At 38.9% G+C, this 16,643-nt stretch overlaps 1 protein-coding gene across 1 annotated transcript in view; it reads left to right on the forward strand.

Annotated features, from left to right (window-relative positions):
- Window positions 1-16,643, forward strand: part of CNTNAP4 (contactin associated protein family member 4) — a 268,480-nt gene that overhangs the window by 181,776 nt on the left and 70,061 nt on the right. Inside the window, exons 9-10 of the mRNA XM_022583147.2 lie at window positions 4,740-4,889; window positions 10,634-10,805. Coding sequence (XP_022438855.2) covers window positions 4,740-4,889; window positions 10,634-10,805 — 322 coding nt within the window. The remainder of the gene's footprint in view (window positions 1-4,739; window positions 4,890-10,633; window positions 10,806-16,643) is intronic.

Below are 16,643 nucleotides of genomic sequence, written 5' to 3' on the forward strand. Positions count from 1 at the left end.
TTCTGTTCTTCCAGCTGGAGGTGTCAATGGTTTCTACCCAGAGACCACAGTGATCATACCTGCAATCAAACAGTTTGGGTTTGTTGCTTATTGCAACAAGGAGAACCCTCACCCAGGGGAACCATGGAAGAGTCTCATTACAAAGGTGTTAAGGATGACTTGTCATAGGATTTTAGGTTGAGTTAGCTGTTTTGCGTGGGGGGTTCAAGGAAATGGAAAATTGCTTGGGATTAAATGCTGCCAGGAGGTGAGGGTAACTGGTTAAGTATCTTTGTAAGTATTATTTAGAAGGATGGAGGAATAAAATAAGGCTAAATCTGTATTTGATTTAAAAAGTATTTTTGTGGTTTGCACAGTAGCCTTGCTTCTGTCTGTGCTTAAACCAGTTTGTAAAGTACTTTTGGGGTTTGTTTTGGGGGGTTTTTTTGGTCCCAGTTCATTGTAGTGACAGAGTGACCTTGTCTAATATTGATGTTCTCTGAGCTTGTTTCTGCCCAGTGGGAGAACACCAAGACCTAGCTCTGGACGCCCACCAGCATCTCATACCACCAAGGCCTCCCTGAGAGTACCAGGCCACTAGCCCCTAGCTCGTAGGGGCTGCTTTGTCTTTCTCATAGTTAATTGTTTAACATGAGCAAAACAATAACATGAGCAAAACCTGTCGTGCAGGCCGAGAAGAGTGTGGGTTTTGGAATCAGCTCACCAGCTGGATACTTCCTTGGGTGATTTGTTTTTCCTCTTGAGGTTTATTTTCTCCATATTTAAAATGAGAATAACAGTAGTAATGTTGAAGATTAAATGACACGATGCATATAAAGCACGCAGTACCTGTTATGAATAATAGTCACTAAAACTGTTATTATTTTATTATTATTATACCAACAACATATCCCTTCCCCTACCTTTGAAAGTTGTGAGTGTTGGGAGTCGTGTACTAGAATTAGCATTTAGTTACCTTATACCATGAATCAGAAAAAATACAAATTCTGCAATTCCTCCTTTTCTTCCCCTCTTTCACCATGATGTGGCCTTGGAAAGGGGCTCACTTCTCATCAGACATTAAAGTGGAAGGAGCTGTAGATTTAAAAGAAAAATAGAATCCAATTTAAAAATTATCCTTTTTATTATGTAGAGTTAGGTGAAATGAATTAAATGGGTCTTTCATTATTTAATTTGAGCAATAAATCCCATTGACAGGTAATAAAAGTCTGCTCATCGTAAGCAAGCGCTGTCTGTTACAAATGAGGCTCAAGAATAGCTTTCTGAAGTTCCCCCCCGCAAACACAGCGCAACTTCGTAACCCGCAAGCTGGGCAAATGGGTGCATTTAACTCTGTCACATCGCAGAATGGCTGTCCTGACAGACTTTTGTCTGTGTAGCTTTGCTTCCACCATTTGTCCTAGGGTTCTATCCGTCCGTTTTTTTTTTTAATAATTTTCTTTTTCTTAATAATTATTTTTTATTTCAATAACTTTATTTTACTTTATCTTCCGTCCTTCCTCCCTCCCTCCCTTCCTTCCTTCCTTCCTTCCTTCCTTCCTCCCTTCCTCCCTTCCTCCCTTCCTCCCTTCCTCCCTTCCTCCCTTCCTCCCTTCCTCCCTTCCTTCCTTTCCTCCTTTAGACGACGAATCATCCCAAATTGAGGAGGTGGACTTTGAGGGCAAGATTTATGATTTTTGTTCTTAACTTGTTCAGACTTGTGTTCTTAATCTAAATTAGCTTCTGTATTGACAGAAGATGTCCCCAAGCCTTTGACTTTATCCTGCTGCAGCTACCCAGCAGCTACCTGGAGCACTGCTACTCAGAGTGTGCTCCTTGGAATATACTGGTTCACTGAAATACTTATTACCAAGATAAGTACAAAAATTGAGAGTAATCTCCTAGAAACCGTTATAGCAAGAAGGTATTGCCACACCTTCTAAGCATATGGTCAGTGGGCTTGCATTTTATATATCTTCTTTCTTTAATGTTTCAGTCATTCATTTTTATTGAATTTTATAAAAGTATCAATCTGCAGTAGATCAGAAAAGAAAATCTCCATAACCGCAGGTAGTTTGATGAGCACCGTCCCAGGCCAATGGAAAGCCTAAGATGAGATAACAGAAGCAGAGCCTTGTATCCAGGCACATCCGAGCTTTGAGGAAGAGATGGTGGGAGATGCAGGGTGGGGTGAGGAGGGTGGGAAGTGTTCGTCCGTGTGACGCAAAACTCAGTACAAGGATTTTCGCTCTAAACGTATCCTCTTAAAGGAAGCACAGGATGACAAATTTGGGACATTTGATTTATTTTAGTCCAGTCTCATATCGTCAGGGATTATATAACTCTATTCAGCCGTCTATTTCAGAGTCCACTCTTAGAAAATGTGTCTAAAAGTATCTAGCCTACATTCTTCGTTTTTCAGTTTTTAGGTCTTTCTCATTATCTTTCACAAACCAAATCAGAATTGGGTCTTTGGAAATCTTTTTTGCTTCATGGATATAATTTAAAAATAAGCTTTGGTGCCCAGGATGGAATTTGTGTTATACTAAATGAGTACAGGGCAAAGAGCTTCAGCATCTAATGGAGCTTCCATGCATTTTCTGTCTGAAAGCTTGTGGTCAAAAGTAGCTGGAGGGCTTCCCTGGTGGCGCAGTGGTTGAGAGTCCGCCTGCCGATGCAGGGGACGCGGGTTCGTGCCCCGGTCCGGGAGGATCCCATGTGCCGTGGAGCGGCTGGGCCCGTGAGCCATGGCCGCTGAGCCTGCGTGTGCTCCGCAGCGGGAGAGGCCACAACAGTGAGAGGCCCGCATACCGCAAAAAAAAAAAAAAAAAGAAAGAAAAAGAAAAATAGCTGGAGAAATAAAGAAATTGCACATAATATCAGGAAAGAGGCCCATGACTTTTAGATTTAATAGAGTACTTATATTTTTGCTCAGTAATTTGATCTGCAAAATCATACAGAGTTGACTATTCGGTGGATGTAAACCTTACTGGTTTGCCTACAATAGAGAGACTTAGATTCCACCTGTCTGCTGAGTATTCAAAACAGAACCTTTGTAGACTTAATTCCCTTTAAGAGGGAAAGGCTCCACCATCTCCTGGATTCATGACACTGGGACTGCCTTAGGAGGGACTAGTGACTGTTTCTATAGGTGATAAGAAAACCTTGATTTTTGGTTATAGCAATTTTTTATTATATATGTGAACTTGGAAAATACAGAAAAATTATAAAGAGAAGTAAAAACAACCACAGTTTTCTTTTATGCAAAAATTACTGTTTATATGTAGAGATATTTCCTTTTAGCCCTTTCCCATATTTATATAAAATTAGGAATATAATTAGAATTGTATGTATAGAGTCGATTCTCAATACTTGCAATAGTTATGTTCTCTGAAGTTGCTGTGAACATGGAATTAGCAAATACTAAACCATTATTCCCAGGGGAAATACAGGGTTAGGTTCCTGTGAGCCTGTGGTGGCAACATTTTTGTCTACCTATCAACAGAACCTTGTATGTATGATTGTGTTTGAAGACACGTTATTCAGTATTTATTATTGATTCACCAACATTGAATTCGTGGCCTACAGGACTCTAACTCATGCCTGAATGAAGTTTATCCATCACATTTATTTTCTCCATAAGGCAAATCATAGCATTCTTGCACTTAAGAACACTAGACAGCCCTTCATCACTGTGCCAGGGGGCCTTTTAAACAGCAAAATCACCAACAAAAAACACAAAAATGTGAAGACAGGTTTACATGTGAGAGCAGAAAGAAGAAGTTTTGCCTTACTTGACCTCAGCTAGAAGCATGCATGTCAGTCAACTCAAATTTTTCTCTGCTCTGTGCATTTCTGTGCCTGACCCCAAAAGTGCCCTGAGTATTCATTTGGAAACTACCAATAAATTATGGCAACTGGTTGAACTTGCAAATACAAAATCTGAACGTTATTATGATCAGCTGTGTAAATATGGTTTTACACGCTGCTTTATTTTTTAACTTTGCATTATACCAGTAGGCTTTCAGCATGCATTATAATCTCTTCAAATGTTTTTGTAATGATTGACTTCATATACTTTGCTAAATATTCTAGTCTCACAAAAAATGACTACAGCAAAGTGTAAAAGAGCAGATAAATCATTTATTGGGTATAAACTAGAATTTTGGAAAATATCTGTGCTCTTCCCAAATCCCTCCTTTTAAAAGGTAAATTACATGGTGGAAGCTGAAAATTAGCCCATGCCAAATAAGATTTGAACCATTGAAAGATTTTAACCATTCAGGATTGTCCAAAGTTGAGTTAGAATTTTGTTCTCTCTATTGAGGCCCCAAGAAAGGAAGATAATCATGCACTATTTCCACGTAGAGGGTGCTGATTGCCCACTGACCTCCCTTTCCTCTCTCCCTTCTTCTTTTCTTTTATTAATAGTTGTGAGGGATTCCCTGGTGGCACAGTGGTTGAGAGTCCGCCTGCCGATGCAGGGGACACGGGTTTGTGTCCCGGTCCGGGAAGATCCCACATGCCGCGGAGCGGCTGGGCCTGTGAGCCATGGCCGCTGAGCCTGCGCGTCCAGAGCCTGTGCTCCGCAGCGGGAGAGGCCACAACAGTGAGAGGCCCGCGTATCGCAAAAAAAAAAAAAAAAAATAGTTGTGAGTGCTGCCCTTGATTGAGCGATGTGTACATTGCTATTTCTAACCAACTGCTTACAATGTTCACTGTTAAGAGGTATCTCTTTTAACTAATTTTACCTCCCCCAGGTGTTGGATTAAATGATGGGCAGTGGCATTCCGTCTCTTTGTCTGCCAAAAGGAGTTACCTGAGCGTGGTGGTGGATGGCCAAGTGGCTTCTGCATCTCCTTCCCTGGGGCCTGAGCAGATTTATTCAGGGGGCACCTCTTATTTTGGAGGTAAGAGAAACGGTTGCTCCATATGGGCAATTGAACCATGTTCGCAGTCACTTGCCCTATGTCTTAAAGTCATCGTGTTTTAACCAGTGTGAATATTATGGAATAATTTCTCACTTTCTTTGAACATGGAAATGTTGAGTAGATCACGATGATTAATTGTAACCTAAAATGCATTTCTTTGAGGTGGACTGACTTATGTTTATGATTTCTATAATGAGATTGCTTGCAAGTAGACCATGCTCTTCAGTTCTTACTTTCAAATTTTGTTATATTTTCCTAATGTTGAATGGCCTTACATGTATGTCTTTTTCAGATTTTATGGGCTCATTGCATTGCACTGTTTTCCTGATCATGCCTCTTAGCTTTTCTAGAGCATTCTTATTGCTTTTCTGCTGCTCAGTGCAGGTCAATATTATGCCAGTGGACAAAAAATATAACTTAATTAGCCCCAGAAGCCTCTTCTCACTGCTAAGTAATAACGCACTGATATAGTTGATAAAATGAAGGCATTAGCCTTCAGCACCAGGCCATCTCTCTTAAAGAACAAAAACAAATGAAGTGTTTACTTGTCCAGTGGATGTTTGATTGAACTAAAATCTTCAAAAAGCAAACCTTGGAAGTGGAAATGAATCTTTAGCACTGGAAAATTAACATAAGACAATACTTAACATTAATTAGAAAGACAAAGTTGTAAAACTGTTAGTCAGACTTATTTTTAATCGTGACTTGAGGTGTTTCTTCTTGTTATTTTGAAATGTAATCATGACTTCTGTCTAGAATCACTTTTGAATTTGGTTGAAAGCCCAGCCTTCATTATTCATCAATAAGATACAAATTCCTTTCTAAGAATTGACAGTAAGTACACAGACCGTGAATCATTCATCTTATATTAAGAGTGAACAAACAAACCAAAAAACCCCTACCTAATCCATTACTGTGAGAGGCAGCATAATGCCAACAATCTTAAAAGATATAATTGCTTCCTTTAGGGTGATGTGTTCATTTATAAACCAAGTGGTTTATAAAACCTTATGGAATATATGATTGATTTTATAGCAGTCCATAGGAACATGTTCCTTTAATACATGGTAGGATATACAAACAGTCCCTGACTTAGGATTTTTCAACTTTATGATGGTGCGAAGAAATACACATTCAATAGAAACCGTACTTTGAATTTTGATCTTTGCCGAGGCTAGTGACATGTGGAATAATACTCTCTCAGGATGCTGGGCAGTGGCAGCGAGCCACAGCTCCCAGTCACCCACGCAATCCCAAGGGTAGACAACAGATACACTTAAACCATTCTGTTCTCACACAACCAATCTGTTTTCACTTTCAGTACAGTATTCAATAAATTACGTGAGTATTCAACACTTTATTATAAAGTAGGGTTTGTGTTAGGTGATTTTGCCCAACTGTTGGCTAATGTAAGTGTCCTGAGCATGTTTAAGGTAGGCTGGGCTAAGCTATGTTTGGCAGGTTGGATATATTAAACACATTTTTGACTTAGGATATTTTCGACTTACAATGGGTTTATCAAGATGTAACCACATTGTAAGTCAAGGAAGATCTGTGTAGAACAACTTAATCTAGAGCTTTCACTTCAAAGGAAAAGATTTAGAAGCACCAAAAGAGGTAAGAAAAAACCCAAACATTTTGTTAAATGATGCAAAAAAGAGATGATAAAAATAACAGACTGCATAAAAGTGTAAGTAATGAAAATAGACTCATCATTCTTAAATTATTTTACACCCTTCATGTTCAGATTTAATGATGCCTATTTTTTGTACAAAATTTTGATTGATTTTTATTCATACTATAATATTTTATAATGAAATATATCACATGTGCACTCTGTAATTTTGCTTGTTTTTATTATGATACATATGATATACGCCATTTTAATTAAATGAACTTAATAATTTTTGAATAGTTTTAGATTTACCAGAGGGTTGCAAAGATACACTGGGAGTTGCCAAATAGCCCACACCCAGTTACTTCGTATTGTTCACATCTTACATCATATATACAATTTAAAGAATACTAATTATTATTTTTAAAATACACATCTGCACATGCATTTTCCAGCTTAAGAAAGATAACATTACCAACATCCATTTGTCACTCCATGATCATACCTCTTCATCTCCCCAGGTAACCATCGTCTTGAATTGGGGTTTTATGCCTCCTGTCATGTTCTTTATGATTTGACATCTATGAAGGTATTCCTGAGTCCCTAAACAATATACTGTGAAAGCGTCCATAATAAAATGCCAACTTCAGGGCTTTTATTTAAATAACCAATCTTAAGTTTACTTAGGCAACATCTCTGTTTATTCAATCATCTTCTCAATTGGTGATCTTAAGTACCAGAGTATGTTTGATCTTGTCATGAGATTCTATTAATCACTAAGTATATACCCTGCAAGCCCCAGGGCACCGTGACATTTCCAGGGCTGCGAGCAAGGGTACAAAGGAAAGCAGGAGGCCTCCTGCTGCCACATTTCTCCCTCCTCCTCCCAGCCTTGTGCCTCCAGGACCTGGTAGAGGAGGTCCATCCTTCTGGAAGCCCAAGTAGGGCTTCTGGGGTGGGAATTCTGGATTCTGGGATGGGCTAGAGGGGAGCAGTTTCCAAGTGGGCACATCACCTTCCCCTGTGAGACCCCCTGTTGCCATGGGCAGAATTATGGCTGGAGGAGGGTTAGAATAGGGTCCCCTAAAGGGCAGGACTGGCTCAGGGGCTCATTGTCTGAGTGGTACTGGCAATGGGGTGACCAGTGATGCCAAAATCTTGACTCTCCATGCACCAATGCCGAAAAGAAATATGGAGGCAGAGTTTTGGAGGAACGAGAAAATGTAGCTTTATTCTTTGCCGGGCAAAGAGAGGACACTGCAGCCCCCCACCCCCCACTCCCTGGGAATAGGAGAGATTTTATATCCTAATGAAGGTCTTGCTTTTTTTTTTTTCTTTTGCGAAATTTCAAAACAGCCACAGCTGGCGTCAGGCAACTTGGTAACTGGGGTTGGTCTTTTCTGAAGTTATTGGCCGGTGACCTTCTTTCTGAAACAAAGAATGCTACAAGGGAGTGTAAGGGAAGAAGAAAGCCAGGTGCAGAGTGTAATTCATACGGAGTCAGAGAGTACTCAGCTTTGTGAAGGAGAAGTCCAGCTACAAGTGTTGGTTAGTAGTAACAGCTAAAGAATAACCAAGACTGCTTAACTGTTTCAGGCCTGTTTATGTTGTTTCCCAGCCTGTTCACTGTTTCCTTATTTTCCTTGTTTATCAGAAAATAGAAGTCTCATTTTTATTTAAGAGAAGTCTTATTTCTATTTTTGCTGCACCACCAACTCTCCCGTTTTAGCACTGAAAGCCTGGAGTCCTGGGAACAGCCTCCCTGCTTCCCACCCCCAGAGCAAACTTGGCGGTTGGTCACCCTAGAAAACCTTCTCCGCTGTGTGGACGAGAGTCCCCTTTATTCCTAGGATCTGTTTTATCTAGATGGAGGGCTTTTTTTAGGTAGTTAATTTTGGGGCAGTCTGTCCCACCAGCCTGGGTTGTATTTGTTTTCTGTGTCAGTCTTGAGTGTGACTATTGAGAGAGTGGGCTGCCCGGAACTCACAGCATTCTGCATATACTGCCACACGCCACTCTTTGCCCATCATTGTTTACGTTTTCTCCCTCCTCAAATGTATGCCTTTCAAAAACTTACTGAGGTCAGCTTTTATCATTTATAAACTATAAAATTTAAATCTGGGTTCTCCAGATTGAGGATGGAGGAAAGTCTAACTTCTTTGTATTCCCCTATGCAATCTTTGTGCAATTGAATAACACACCGTGTAGCACAAGCTAGAGATACTAGACTGTGTGCAGAATCCTCACACTCCTGCTTGTATAAATCAGACATTATCCATCCAGTGAACTGGCTACGCCACCCTGAAGTCAAACCCGACGTCTTACTTCTGGTACGTGCAGTGATCATTTATCTGCCATCTCAGAGGTGCTCAACATGCTGCCTGCCTCTAGTATTGGATCCATCCATTAATTCAGCATGAAAGTATTCCCTAGATATCTTCATATTTTAGAACTTTCATCCCAAACCAGTTCAGTGCTGAATTTCTCTCTGCTGTTGCATTATATTAACCTGTGAATGTCTGTTATCATAGGCTAATGAGACTAACCTGGGTTGAACCCTACTTTGTTCTTTAGAATCTCTTGCTTATTAAACATTGTAGCCAGGAATGTGAAGGGCCTCATAATATGACCACTGTGCTCTCTGTAAAATTCCATGACCTCTCCTTGTGACTGTGAGTTTGCTTAGTTTTGTTCCCTATAGAGGCATACCGCACAATTTATTTTATTCTGAAATAGTTTGAAATGTGTCAGGAAACACCACCTGGAGAAAAGGAGGTTAGCAGCGCTGTTTATATTCCTGGCATATTGTAGCTGCCCCCAAATATTATTGAACCGCTCTCCTCTTGGTTTTTATTTTAACATTCTTAATTGGTTAATAAGTCATCTAGAAAACACATCCAGATCATGGTAACTGTATCCTATACCACAGAAGAATTTTAAGCCCTGGAAATGTGTGTAGAACCATGTACAATTAACTGATACTGAAAAAACTTTCATCCCCTTTTCTTGATATATTAAATTTAAAATTTCAGTCTCCGTTGCTTAAAATATAATATTTCAATGTGCCTGATAACAGTTTTAAGTATGAATCCTGGCCTTTGCTTGCTGGGTAAAAGTATTTTGTTAGGAAAAAAAAGCATTAAGGAGAAACATCCTCTGTCAAAATATTTAATTATAATGGAAATTCCCAGGTAGAAAACTAGCATGGATTGTACAGGCGTTAGGGAATTGCTGATTCATTTCTTATTCTTTGAAATTATATTAGTGATTGACAACCATAACAGCAAAGAAAGATTAATGAAAAATACATAAGTATAATATATGTGTTCATACTCCATAAAATTGTTTATTTCACTTGGATAGAGAAACACTGAGAACATCATTAAACCCCAGACAAAAATGGTTAATATTATAGTTCTTTATTATTTAAATAATTAGAAACAGGTCTTAGATAAGTGTTAGAAAAAAAATCAATATAAATGGAACACTCCTTTATGAGGCAGAGAATAAATAAAGTCAAACAATGAAATGTTTTTGACATTAAGCCATTATGATCTATTAAAATGCATGTATATGTGGCTCTTATATGCATATGAAAAGTATTTAGTTACATAAATAGTTGTAATTTTATTCCAAGTCGTCGTAACTCCTTTTCCGAATAGCCTTAAACACAAAGGTATTTCAGCATTATTGATTTATCTTTTCTTGTCTACAGTGCATGCTTTCATCCTTTATGCTCTTCTTTTTGCATCCCAAAAGACTAAGTTCCTGTGTTTGAGTTATATATAATTTAGTACTGCTGAATGACATGTTCAGGATACTGGAGCTGATCTGTGTATTTCTAAAGTTGGGATCAAGTTAGTATCCTTGCACATAATTATTATGACAGTAGTAATTTCCTATGAATCCTATGGTAATAAAGAGAAATACGTTTGTATGAATTGCTATTTGTAATTTAGATCAAATGAATGATGACTGCAGTAGGCTTTCCCCTCCATTTCAATTTAATAATCAAATGCCTATTTTAAAAATATTTTTAGTGAAGATACTGAGTCCTGATTCATTATGCTGTATCCTGATCAACTTTGTATTGTTTTGTTTTTATCAGGTTGTCCTGACAACAGCTTTGGATCCAAATGTAAAAGTCCACTTGGTGGGTTTCAGGGATGTATGAGACTCATTTCTATCAATCACAAGATGGTAGATCTGATTTCAGTTCAGCAGGAGTCCCTTGGGAACTTCAGCGACCTTCAGATAGACTCATGTGGAATCACAGACAGGTAAAGGCAATCTCACTTCTTTAGTTTGACCTGTCCATTTTCAAACTTTTGGCAGCAGATTGAAATTTGTATGTAAAACAAACATTTTTCTCTCCTTTTTCTTACCATCATCTGTTCCACAGGAAAGAGATAATATTCACATTAGAAATAAGAAAATATTCTTTTAGTTTTATACTTCATATTTCCAGTGATAAAATTTAGCTAGAAGACATGTGACCATGTTATTTATATGTACAAATAGCTACCAATTCACAAAAGGTGATGTTGATGCTGCTATAATTTTAGAGGGGTATAAATGTATCAAAAATATATCATTAAACACAATAGCTTAGGATACCCTAACAGTAATCTAGACCATCAGGTACCAGTAAATCAGAGACCTATGTGGTCAGTTATCAAACTGGCTTTTGCTTCCATGACAGCTGAATAATATTTCAGAGGCATAGGAATTTAACTGGTTGCTATGGTCCTGATGTGTACCTTTAAGAACCCATTACTATCTTCTCTGCAGGGAAAATGAAGAGGAAACTCCCTGTGAAAAAGTTTGGAGCCGTAGTGTTGATAAAGGTGTGAGGATGATCCAGTAGTTTCAATAGGAACTCCAGTACAGGGCATGCTAATGCAAGCTTTGGGCGTTCATTGCAGAGGACAAGTAACTTTTAATATGATAATTGATAGTTAATAATTTTAAAGTATTTTTAGGCATGGGCAACTATAGCCAAATAATCTTGCCAGTCATCAAGGCGGTTATTTTTAATTATTGAGTTCAGTGGAATGTCATAGCCTTTCCAGATTAAAAAAAATTAAGCAATGTGACAAACTTAACCCCAACCGTGTAGTAGTGTTCAATATATATTTTGAGCAAACAGATAAATTCTGAGTTTTTTTAACTTTTTTTTTTTCATTTTTGGCCGTGTGGGGTCTTCGTTGCTGCGCGCGGGCTTTCTCTAGTTGCGGTGATGAGCGGGGACTACTCTTCGTTGCGGTGTGTGGGCTTCTCATTGCAGTAGCTTCTTTTGTTGCGGAGCACGGGCTCTAGGTGCGTAGGCTTCAGTAGTTGCAGCATGCGGGCTCAGTAGTTGAGGCTCGCGGGCTCTAGAGCGCAGGCTCAGTAGCTGTGGCGCACGGGCTTAGTTGCTCCGTGGCATGTGGGATCTTCCCAGACCAGGGCTCGAACCCATGTCCCCTGCATTGGCAGGCAGATTCTTAACCACTGCGCCACCAGGGAAGTCCCAAATTCTGAGTTTTAAAAATAACTTTTTATTTGTATGAAACATTTTATCAACATAAACACACATCTATTATATCTGAAGACCGTTTATCAATGTCTGTTGATCCTGTTTTGAACACTAGTAGATATTATTCTATGTGTAGAAAAAAATAATTATAATCTTATTTAGCAATGGATTAGAAGGCCATCATTTCCTCTCTATGAATATGTGTTTATTTAACTCAATTTGTAGAGAAAATAATACTTTCTATAATGAAAGATGATAAAGGGAGAATTGAGGCGGTAAACCTCAATTGGCTTGATTTGGGGAATAAATGACAGTGACCATCTCCGTAGTTACAGCCACGCCAGCTCAGGAGCGTTAATCCTGATTTTGGGGAAGCCCTGTAGCAAGGCTCCCTGGGCCAGCTCTCTTGAGGTGGGTCTCACTCACAGAAGCAGGGAGCCCTCACCCTCAATGGGTGGGGAGGTTCGGTCATCCACACTGTGAGTGATGGTCATTTTGACCGTCTCAGATCGCAGAACGTTCTTTTGGTACAGGTAGACCCACACCTCTCCAACATGGGTTTCTCTGAAGCTGCCATTTACACAAGGAATCCATCCTGCCTGCTTTCCGGAGGTGCACGCTTGTAAAACAGAGCATGATACAGCACAGTAGGAGAATTATGGTTTCGGTACCACACCTTAAAAACGCTTTTCAGAAGTAGCAAATTATGGATAGATCTTGACTATACATTTTTTAAAGAAAATTTTAGGCTAACGGTAACCCTGGAAATCTTAAAAATAACAGCAAAAACCAACGTACCTTTTAAATTTGTATACCTTTTAAACTTCCAAAAGTATCTCTAAGTTCATTCCATTCTCTTATATTCAGAAGAAAATATGTATCCATCTGTCTTGGTCGTATATGCTATACCTGTTGACATAGCTTCCAAAGCATTATTAAATAGAGACTTAAAAGAAACCCCGTTTACTAGGTTGTATTCTAACTTAACATGAATTAGTATTTAGGTTTGTGTGTGTGTGTGAGTGACTTGTGTAGGGTGATGTGAGTGAGTGAGGGGCCTGGGAATGTGTCTGAATGACCTTACAGGTGTGTGTGTAGGGATGGTGTGGCTGTGTGTGAGCGTGTGCATGTGTGAGTGTACACATGCATGGGTTAATGCTTGAGGACTTGTGTCATTGTGTGTGTCACGACTTGTATGAGTATGTAGGGCGATTTTGGATATGTGAGTGAGCTTATGCATTGTGTGAGAGACTTGTGCAATGACTGTTCTAAAATTTATTTTAAATAAATTAATATGCATTTAAATGAATCTTCACAAAAACCCTTAGACTCTGTTCTTAGAGTGTTTGTTTCTTGGAAACATGGAAATAGATGCACAGAGTGGTTAAGTAAGTTGGCCAAGAGGACACGGCTAAAGGCAGAGCCCAGCATCGGATCTAAGCCCCCTGCTTCCAGGAAGTCCCCCTGCGTGCTACCTGCCATGTTGTACCGCTTCCCTGGGAGCACATCAACATGTATTGCGGTTCATGCTTAATCTATGTAGATTAAACACAGAATTTATGGCTTAATAAACTGCAATTGAAACAAACAGGAACATTAAAAATATATTTAAAAATCTGACAGACGGAATTCCCTGGTGGTCCAGTGGTTAGGACTCCGTGCTTTCACTGCCGAAGGGCCGGGTTCAATCCTTTTTTGGGGAACTAAGATCCTGCAAGCCATGAGGCACAGCCAAAAAAAAAACATCTGACAGAATCTTAAACAATGTAGTTCTCTTTTTACTGTAACTAACTTCAAGTTGGATCAAACCTACACATAAAGGTGTACATAAATTTACATACGTGCTCATACTCACACCCACACAGTCATTTACACACATTCTTTATGTGTAAACTAATGTCATTGTACAAATCTCCCACACACATCTATACATGCATATACTCACATATCTCAAAGCCACTTGTCACACACAGCCTACACACAGACACACACACACACACACCTCCTCACTCATTCATCCATACACAAGCACACTCACACACCTACTCTCATAGACCCATAGCATCTTTACACACGCACCTGCACACTCATAAGATCATTCCTATACTCTTTACACACTCACACTTTTCTTGCTCACAGACACACACACACACACACACACACACACACACACACACTCATCTAGAAGCCCTCCCCTTGTCCTCTGTGGACCTGCAAGGAAATCTGGGTGGGGGCTGACTGAGGCTGATGGCCATCAGTCCCTCGATAGAGGTGAGGATAGAACTGCAAAGGGAGCTGTCCTCTATGTCCCCATGTCTTGGGGCAGAAACCCAAGTGGGAGTGGGGTAGGGGTGACAATTGTTAAGGGCATAAATATTTATTAAGTTGCTTGGACCTAAACTACTTATTAAGCAATAGTATTAAGGAAATCTTTTGATATCAACCTTTTAAGAATATCAACTGGGGCTTCCCTGGTGGCACAGTGGTTAAGAATCCACCTGCCTATGCAGGGGACATGGGTTCGAGCCCTGGTCCAGGAAGATCCCACATGCCATGGAGCAACTAAGCCCGTGCACCACCACTACTGAGCCTGCACTCTAGAGCCTGTAGGCCATGACTACTGATCACACATGCCACAACTACAGAAGCCTGTGTGCCTAGAGCCCGTGCTCCGTAACAAGAGAAGCCTGTGCCCTGCAACGAAGAGTAGCCCCCACTCACCGCAACTAGAGAAAACCCGCACACAGCAACAAAGACCCAACACAGCCATAAATAAATAAAATCATACACGCCACTTCATTTTGGGGCATGTTGATATATTCATTTGTTTGTGTTCTACTTTGTATTGAAATGACTCTCAGGGAGAAAAGTATAAAAGATAATTGTTTAAAACCTTTAGTGAGAATCAGTACTTCACTATACAATGTAGTTTGCCATAGGTTACTAGTAGTCAAACAGAACTACTATATGATGAATTTAAATAAAATCCACAATCCAGTCTTTCACATTGTAATTTAAAAATATGAAAAGTCAAGTCTAACAGGAATCTAGGAAAATGGACACAGTATCTTTTGCAGCAGATCAAATAGAAATAGTACATGTATCCCAATAGATTCATTCTTTAGAATTTTAGGTGTAGTCACTTATATCTGCCCCGTTTTAAAACATTGTTCAAGGTCTGTTAAAGAAAAGCCTTCTCTGTCCTTTTCTTTTCTGATTACCAATTAGAATTGTTTTTGTGTTAATTTTATTTTAAAAATTCCCTCTTTCTTCTAGATTGTTATTGATTTGAAATGCTTAAAAAATTAAATACCTCTTTAAATATTCTTTGAATAGATTCCTGTGAATCTATAAAAATGCTAAAATACATATAAACTTAATTGGCATGGAAAGATGCCCATTATTTATTTTTGAATCCTTAAAAAGGTTGTAAAGTAGCGTGTACTTTATGATTACATTTATGAACATAATACATTATACACACACATATATGTTTATAGTGGTAATTTTTATATATTGAAATTATAAATTATGTTTCTTCTCTATTGTTTCCTATATTGTTTGATTTCTGTACAGTGGATATCTATTTTTTATAATCAGGAAAAGCAGTAACATTATTTTCAGTTAAAATTGGGAAAATCCTAAAAGCAAAACATGAAGTTCCCAGTCTTAGTTTTAAAAAAGGAGGTGGCAGAAACTTCATCAAGAATATATTCTTGACGGGTTTTGTAATTTATTTATTTTTTTATTCTGGGGTGAATGAGAGCATTGGTCTCAATATAACTTTCAATTTAAATTCTAAAAAGCATCAGTTATTTGATCAGGGCTCTTTGAGTTGATACCAGAAGCTCTTCAACTGTTTTGTCCAGGGTACCTTAATGTATTTCAGTAATTTTTTCACAGTGTCCTAAGCCAAAAGATATAACTAACGTTTTCATTTAAACAGTGGCTTAGTTCCAGGCAACTTTATAAGTGTTCATGTCCTAACACTTTATTTATTTTAATTAATTAGTTAATTTATTTATTTTTGGATCTTCGTTGCTGTGCGTGGGCTTTCTGTAGTTGAGGTGCGCAGGCTTCTCATTGTGGTGGCTTCTCTTGTTCCAGAGCACAGGCTCTCTGTATGTGGGCTTCAGTAGTTGTGGCTTGTGGGCTCTAGAGCGCAGGCTCAGTAGTTGTGGCGCACGGGCTTAGTTGCTCTGCAGCATGTAGGATCTTCCTGGACCAGGGCTTGAACCCTTGTCCCCTGCCTTGGCAGGTGGATTCTCAACCACTGTACCACCAGGGAAGCCCTGTCCTAACAACTTAGAAACCTTTTAAAAAGTAATTTATACGTATATTACTTTTATATATTTTTTAAATTATATATATAAAATTTGAAAAATATTTTAAGTTTATTTTTAATGTAGTGTACAACCTTTCAGAGCTTGGGATCAGATCAGACACTGCTACCCTTACTTTTGTTCAACTTGATTTCACATGGTGTTACTTTTTAACAACTACTAAGACTCCAGCTTCTCAAAGATAGGACATGATTAAGTGGAATGTATTACTATTTAATGTTAAAATTTAACTACCTCAAGCTAATAAGTTGCACAGT

This window comes from Delphinapterus leucas, chromosome 20, assembly GCF_059928025.1.
Source record: "Delphinapterus leucas isolate spDelLeu-1000000601 "Yukka" chromosome 20, BTC_Dleu_Yukka2, whole genome shotgun sequence".
Taxonomy (NCBI): Eukaryota; Metazoa; Chordata; class Mammalia; order Artiodactyla; family Monodontidae; genus Delphinapterus; species Delphinapterus leucas.